The sequence below is a fragment of the Magnolia sinica genome, chromosome 2 (assembly GCF_029962835.1).
Source record: "Magnolia sinica isolate HGM2019 chromosome 2, MsV1, whole genome shotgun sequence".
In the NCBI taxonomy this organism is placed as follows: domain Eukaryota; kingdom Viridiplantae; phylum Streptophyta; class Magnoliopsida; order Magnoliales; family Magnoliaceae; genus Magnolia; species Magnolia sinica.
Window position 1 is genome coordinate 22,689,440 of NC_080574.1, and position 8,415 is coordinate 22,697,854.

The window sequence follows — 8,415 nt, forward strand, 5'->3', positions numbered from 1 at the left end:
ATTATACAAGTAACACTGTACTTCAATAATTAGAAAAAAATAATAAAATAAAAAGGAAAGGAAAAAAGAAACAGATACCTATCCTAAATACAAAAAGAAATAGAGAGAGAGAGAGAGACTCTCAAGTCGAATCAGCTTAGTAATTGGGGATTGATTAGTGTTAATAAATATCAGTGTTTCAAATAGCGCCCGTAGCGTAGCGGTAGCGTACGCTACGTAGCGTAGCGTGGCCGTAGCGCTACGTAGCGTCCCAAATAGCGTAAATCCCCTGTAGCGCGTAGCGTCTGTAGCGTAAGCTACAATGTATTTTTTTACTGTTTTATTTTTTTATTCTTTTTTTCACGTTTTCTTTGTTTCTAATGTTGAGGAATGTAACACTTGCATTGTACTTGATACTTTTAACCTATGGGATTTTTATTTCTTTTCATAATTGTGACTTGTGGTTTCAATTAGACATTATTAATTAAAGTGGTTAGCTTAGAAAATTGTTGATGTGATAATTATTTAATTTGGCTTATATATGTGGATTGGCTTTTGATAAATGATAACTAATAACTTTTTTGAACATGCTTATAATTTATAAAATGAATCATCTTTTAGGCATTTTTATATTTTTTTCTTCTTTTTTTTCACTATTTATTATATTTGTCCTATTTTTAAATTAAAAAAATAGAAGTATCGTGTAGCTTACGCTACACGCTACATATTTACGCTACACGCTATAGAGGTTTGAGCGCTACGCATCACGCTACTGCTATTTAAAACACTGATAAATATGCAAATATGAGTTATTTCACATCGCTTTCAAAAAGGGGTCTTCGGCTTGGGTGGGCCCCACCGGTGTTAATGTGAAATCCACCCCGACCATTAGGTGTCACCCCATATTGGGGCTATAATGCAAGGGCATTTTCACACCGGGCTCGAGTGAGGTTGCTTGTGGGATGTAGGGGCACACTCGGGGTGGGCGGCCCGTGTGAGGTGGACCCCATCTGTGTGAAGTGGGGCCCACGAGGGGGGTTCGGCCGAGGTCCTAACCCATGTGATGTAGGGCCTGGGCTATGAGATAGAGGGATTAATTCACCGTGCTCTATTAGTTCGAGCTTTTAGAGCAATTCGTTAACTGTCCTGCATTAGGCTAGGGCAAAAAAAATCCCCATTTGTGACTCATGTGGATCATGTGATTGGAAAGTGTACAAGGCAAAGCTGACCCTCCAAACTGTTTCCCTTGGTGTGGCCCACCTAAATCACAGATGGGCCTTAGTTTTGAACCCTAGGCCCGAGTTTTAGTGTGGCATCTAATGGTTGGAATGGATTTCATATAATCACCATGGTGGATCTTGTAAGAATCAAGGGTGGATGTCTCTCTCCCAACCATTTCCCTTGGTGTGCCTGCTTGATTCACAAGTCAGCCTTTTTTTTTTTTGGCCTTGGGTGTAACATAGGATTACACATCTAATGGTCGGAGTGTATCTCACATACACCACGGTGGGCCCCGTAAAAAATAAAGGGTACATTGGTCTCTCACCTTTTCCTAGAAAACAATGATATATTCCGAAAAAGAGGAATTCTTAAATCCATTTGGTTGGACCACAATCTATAGTCCACCCATATAATAACTTCCAAAGTATTAAGTATATGTGATATCCACCCTTCAAACAGGTTGACCCCACCATGAAGATCTTCTAGTGCAATGGTCATTCCTATCCATACATCAAGTGGGATACACCATATGAAAGAATGTCCAAACATTGGTAAATAGCGAAACACAAGTGTGGTCCACTCAATAAGTGGTTGTTGCGGAGTACTCTAAAAGGTGTCACTCATGATGGGGCCAACCTATTAGCAGGTTCAATGACGTATAAACTTGACTCAGATCAGTTGTGTTTTGTACAATTGGAGCCCATTGCCAAGTGTTCCATACCATTGGTATGATGGGCTTCTTCATGATGGCCCAAGCGCCAAAATATCCCAGATTGAAAGAACCTTGTTTTGGCCCTTATTTTGGCTTAATATGAATCATTTCCATATTTTCCTTATCAGCCATCTATTTGGGGGGTCGTTTATTGCATGGTTAGGACTGGGGACTTCTTCATCAAGGAGGATTTTTGGTTCATGGGCCATCCATGGTGAGTCCCATAATATTAACTTTCAGATTGCTGACTGTAGGCCCCAGTCGTGGTAAGAAAGCCCCAACAGTAAAGAAATCAATGGGGAATTGGTTTTCTACAATGTAGTCCCCCACTTGTAGAAAGAAATCCACATACGTCACCCCTGAAACCATATGAAATTGAAACAGATACAAAATGGTTTTTCACCAATCTGAAGCTGTTGGATCCTTCACAGATCAACCCGAGAATCCTTAGAACCAAAGAACAAAACCCAAAAGGGAAAAAAAAAAAAAAAGGAACAAAAGAAGAGATGAAAATCCAACCAAGATCAGATCTTGTTACTGCTTGGCTTAGGTTGGCTGTGAAAGCAGATAATTGATTGGAATAGAAGAGAAGACTCACCAATTGAAGAGAACCCAATAATTGCTGGAAAATCTAAGATCCAGGAGGAGGCATATGAGGAAAATTGAGTCTTGCAGAATGTGCTGTGCAAAGAAGCATGAGCATCGAGTGGAGATGTTTATCCCTTTTCATGAAGTTTTCAAAGCATGTAGTCTTGGTAGTATGAAGTCCAAATTTTATGCCACCTGCATTTGATGCTTGCTTGTTTAGTGAGTGCAGCTCCAAATCTGCACTGCATGTACATCAATTATAGATGTTGTGGCATGACCAACACAATAATTTCATAATCGCATATAAAAAGGAAAACCACTTGCACTGAAATATTCACCCATTTCCATGCTAGAGCGAAGATCTTGATGGTCTGGATATCACTGCTCTTGAAGAACTGCAAAGTCTTCATGTTGAGGCGATAACAAGGATCTGCCATGCGAAGGTGATTCATTTTACACATTTTCTTTCGTCAGTGCTTACTAATTGGCATTGGCCTTCTCTCTCTCTCTTTTTTTTTTGTTGGTTCTTTGCTCCTTACATTGTTATAATTTAATTGGCTGTGTTGAACCTCAGTGCCATTCTTGACTTTCAAGGTTTTCTCGAAGTTCATGTTTACTTTCTGATGCTATTTAATTGGTTGTTCTTTGTTTGCTGATTGCTCTTATGCTTTTTTTTAGCAATTAGAACAAAATTTATTGCAAAAGAGGCCAAAGCCAGAATTTACAAAAAGCAAAAACTGTACATCCACCCAAAGGGCCTTTAAAGCTCTACCCAATTGGCCAGAAACTGATTTACGATCTTTGCGGCTATTGCCCATTCTATTACATGAAATTTAGCTTTGGAAAACACTTTCTCAACTTGACCCGGCCGATTCCTGAAAGTTCTATTATTTCTTTCCAACCATAAGAACCATAGTCCCACCAATAGAGCAAGGTGCCATACTCTCCACCCCACAAGCCCATGCATACCTTCATGCTACATGTGGAGAAATTGCCCAATGCAGTTTGGCTAGACCCACAAAACTCTGAAGAGATTGAAAAACTTTTGCCACATCTCTCTCGCAAAGCCGCAATGAATAAAGAGACGGTGAGACCCACAAAACTCTAAAGAGATTGAAAAACTTTTGCCACATCTCTCTTGCAAAGCTGCAATGAATAAAGAGACGATCCACCGTTTCCTTATCCTGATGGCACATGATGTACACATTCGGAATTATCGTCCTTTTTCTGAGATTATCAATTGTCAGAACCTTGTCACACCCTATTAGCCAAGCAAAGGCCGCCACCTTAGAAGAAGCCCCATATCGCCAAACTTCCACGGTCGGACTTTTTCCGTTTATAGTGCCTCCCTCCAAATGTGAATAGAAGGATCTAATCGAAAATCTTCCGGATTTATCTTTCAACCACACCCAGGAGTCTGATTTAGATAGAACCGGACTCACCTTTTCAAGAAGGGCCAGCAACCCAATGAGCTCAACATCATACAAATTTCGCATCAGATTGAAAAATTGCTTCACCCCCTCCCCCTCCCCCCCCTATAGCTAATCTAGCTTTCCTAGGAAACAACTCTCTCAATTTTTTATTCCCCCACCCAAATGTCTTCCCAAAACTTAATCTTCAAACCGTTACCTAGGGAGAAACCAACTCCTTCCCACAACTCATTTCTAATACGGGCTACCGCTTTCCAAAGTGAGGAAGATCTATACAATGATAATGATCGAGTCCACCATCCCCCTTCACCCACCCCATACTTTCTACCCACTACCTCCCTCCAAAAGGATCCCTCTTCCACCCCAAACCTCCACACCCATTTGTGTAACAACGCATCATTCATTCTCTCCAGATTTCTCAAACGGCACCTCCTTGCTCCTGAGGTTGCACACTTCTCCCCATTTTGTGAGATGAAACTTATGCTTGTCCTCCACTCCCTTCCAAAGGAAATCTCTTCTTATTCTCTCCAATCTCTCTAGCACCAACTTCGGGCACTTAAACAAAGACATAAAATAGACTGATAAATTTGACATTGTAGCCTTTATGAGAGTAATCCTCCCCCTTAAAGATAGAGTTCTAGTCCGCCAACACGAGCTTATTAACAAAGCTCTCAATCACCTTATACCACACACATATCGGGGGCTTACCTATACACAAAGGAAGCCCAAGATAGGTGGACGGAAAAGATCCTACTTTACACCCAAACAAACCCACAAGTGCCACCACTTCTTACTTTGATAATCGTGGCTATTTTTGTCAAAATTCACAAAACATAGTGTTTATTGTAATTTTTGAATTTTCTTGGAGCTATAAAAGAGGGTAGGCGTGTGACCCTCTCCCTCATTGGATTTTGTGAATTTTTTTTTTATAAAGAAAAAGAGAGAGAGAGAGAGAGAGAGAGAGAGCTCATAAGATTTGAAGATACTTTCATGTGATTTGGAAGGGAGTTTGGTGTGAGGCTAATCTTCATCAATGGAGGTGTGATGTCTCCATCTATCCCCACATAATCATCTCTTTTTTCCTCCACCAAGGTAGATTATCTCATCCTAAGCCTTTAGCTTCTCCTAAATTCATCTTTCCTTTACTTATCTATTATCCCAAACCCTAAGAGACTTAACACATCCATCCCACGCCACACATGTGACCGTACGGCTACACGTGTGAACCTTCCGGGTTGGCCTTACGGCCACACCTTGCCCTTTTTGGCTTCATTTCACCTGTAAATCAAAACCCTCTTTCCTCTTTACCAAAGCCCTAACCCTAAATCTAGAAATCCCTAACTTTCTTAAAAATTTCGAATTTCTTAGAACCATAATTTTACCTTAGGTTGTATTAGGTCTTCTACTTTGAAATAGACTATATCCTATACTAATTGGATGTCCATACATCCATTAGATCCTAGTTTCCTTTTGTTTAATGATCTTGTGTGACGATGTTGCTAGGATTATGCATGATGTTCTTTTGGTTTTCACGTATTCATGATGGTTGTGGCAATGCTTGTGTTTTTTTGTTAATTGTCTTAATTCTGCCACTTAATATCATATGTTATTTGGTTCATGCATTGGTCATACATCAAGAATTGTGAAGGAATGCAGTGGTCCAACCCCACATGCACTATAGACAGAAACAAGGCATGCCTGCAAACACCTGGAAATATGAAGGCCATTGCAAATAACGGCCCTAAAAACTAATAATGCATTAACAATTTTCCAGGTCGACAGCCCCACTTGGCACAAAGGATGATGGTACATATTAGGCCAATCAATAGAATCATCCATAGTTTCTTATGGGGTCCTTACTCATGCCTCAGTGGTAGACTCACAAGAGTTTCAAGTGCCCATTGTGGTGAAAAACCACTTTGGTGTGAGTATGTGGGTGTGTGGGGGGTGTGAGTGCGTTTGTAAAATAATAATATTAAAAAATCCATAGTTTCTTATGAGGAATGCATTGTTGTCGTTTGCATCATTCATGTGGATTAATTAGGCAAATCAGATTCTGCAGGATGCTTTTCTTTAAAGTAACTTTTTTTTTACGTCATTGCCAGTTTAACTCCAGAACTTTTGCACTGGTATACTTGTACTAACAGATGGGTTGTGATTTAACTATGTAGTGTTCAAATCACGTCTTATAGCCAATCGAGTTTCTTCAACATTTGGGTACTCAGCAGAATTTAGTTACTGCTCTGTGAGGTTAGTTCTTTCGTACTTTCTACTTTCTACTTTCTTCAAACCCCCCTTCTCACTCATACGTGCATTTATTTACACACCTCATTCTCCTTGGGTGTGTATGGAATCCAACTTGTCTAGCAGCATCACCCACCATGAAAATGGGATGCCCCAAAATATTTCAAAATCAAACCAATCCACCCATCAGGTGCACCACCATGCGAATTTGGGAGAAAATTGTGCAGCTAGTTTTGTGGAGCCTACTGTGGTATAGAATCCAACCCATCTATAGCTTGATCACCCACCATGAAAATGGGATGACCAAAATCAAGCCAATCCAACTACAGGTGGGCGACCATGTGAATTTGGAGGTTTTTGGGTGGTTATTAATTGTTTTCTATTTTGGGGCCCACCTGATGTTTGGGTCAGCCTGATTTTTCAGGCATCCTAATTTTATAGTGGGGAGGAGACCTAGATGCCATACATTTCCCAGTGGGCCCTGGTTGCATGTTCTCTTCATGTACAGCTAGTTGTGGGTGATATGTTCCTGTGCGTCAAAACTCTGAAAGTCTTTTTTTTTTCTTTTTTGTTTCTTTTTTGAAATGATTTTTGTTAATCATTAAAAAAAAAAAAAAAAAGGACGGTGGAAGATATTACCATAATATTGCTCCTCCCTATAACATGCAAACTCTAGTGATGAATTTACCACTGCAGTTCTTTTTTGAGCAACAGAAATGATAATTTTACTTGTCAGTTTATGATATCAATGATCCATGTCTTTTTTTTTTTTTTTTTTCTTCCTTCCATGCCTGTTTTTCACTTGTTAAAGATTAAATTGGAAATGGTTACTGGATACTGTATTTTTGGTTAAGTCAGCATTGTATCATGCATTTTTGCACTTGGACAGTGACTAAATGTTGCTCTTTTGCTTAAAACAGATGGGATGCCTCTGTACAGTAACCGGATTCGTCTCCACGGCAATTGGTTTTTGGGGATAGGTGGAAGATCTTCATATCATCATCAGTACACAGGGCTAAGCTAGCAACATCACATGTATGTCTTTGTATAACAACAAAATCTGTGCTGCACATGCACCTGTTGTAACAAGAAACAACTCCTTTTCCCCTTAATTTATGATTATGATTTTTGAATGTGTATGTATTTGCAGTATAAAATAGCGCGGATCCTCTCTCTCTCTCTCTCTCTCTCTCTCTCTCTCTCTCTCTCTCTCTCTCTCTCTCTCTGCTATGCCATTGGTCTGTTGGGAAAGATACACTTGAAGGGTCCCACATACTTTTTGATGGAAGCTATATCAGGCATTGTAATTTCGTCAATAGATATTATTGGGGTGGTGGCCCCAATTTTTGGAGGTCAGTCTGTCACAAATGAAAGTCTCTTACGAGGAAGGAACTCATGATTGATCATCACTGGCGTGCAACTGACACAGTAAATTCAGTCTCCAGACCTAGGAAGTGGACCCTGCAATTTATGACACATCTACCTGATTGAATAGTTCCAGTGTAACAACTCAATTTTTTAGCTGTTGAGACTTTTTTGGTCGTAGCCTGTCCATTTGAATACCATAAATTAACTATTAGGACTGGGTGTTTATGGTAAGGCCCACTTTATGGATGGTCTTGATTTGCCAACTGCACCCCCATGTGCTATTGAGTAACAAGAAACATCATCACGTGAGCTGCACTAACACTATATATAAGTGGTCGTCATTTCTTAAACATCCGCTTGGAAGCGTATTTATTATATTTCCTGTAAATTCCCCACTTTGGATAGCGGGTTTGAGAATGGACACGATTGTGAGAAATATGGATATTTGTGCATGGTCCATCCTTGGTGGGCCTACCCGATGAACTCATCGTCTAGACCCTGGAAATACTTATGGACTTTAGACCCTCCACAGTCAAGTGAAAAATCCAAACATAGGGTTTGGTTTGACCTGAATCTGAGCCAATCCAAAGGTGTGAATGATCCAGGCCAATCATTAGGGGCTTCCTACCATAAACATGAGTTGGTTCCTACATCAGGCCAATTACAACATTACTGGCCACATTCATATGAGGAAAATGGATGGTTAGAAAATCACCAATGGCATATATTTGATGTAAAACGGCCAGGTATTTTGGTAGACCACTATTGATTTTGGTACAGGTGCTCTAAAGGGCCACCAGTCGATATAAAAGCATGGATATCACCACTGGTGCCAAGTAGCACGTCTGCAGCAATAAGCATCTCTTTAGGAGC

The 8,415-nt window shown here is 40.1% G+C and overlaps 1 protein-coding gene across 2 annotated transcripts in view; it reads left to right on the forward strand.

The window, feature by feature from the left end:
• LOC131236635 (kinesin-like protein KIN-7E, chloroplastic) overlaps positions 1 to 7,530 on the forward strand; it is a 64,294-nt gene extending 56,764 nt beyond the window's left edge. For both annotated transcript variants that reach the window (XM_058233940.1, XM_058233941.1), the window contains 3 exons: positions 2,854 to 2,943; positions 6,102 to 6,180; positions 7,095 to 7,530. In XM_058233940.1, the coding sequence (XP_058089923.1) occupies positions 2,854 to 2,943; positions 6,102 to 6,122 (111 nt within the window). In that variant the 3' untranslated portion in view covers positions 6,123 to 6,180; positions 7,095 to 7,530. The remainder of the gene's footprint in view (positions 1 to 2,853; positions 2,944 to 6,101; positions 6,181 to 7,094) is intronic.
• The last annotated feature ends 885 nt before the right edge of the window (positions 7,531 to 8,415 follow it).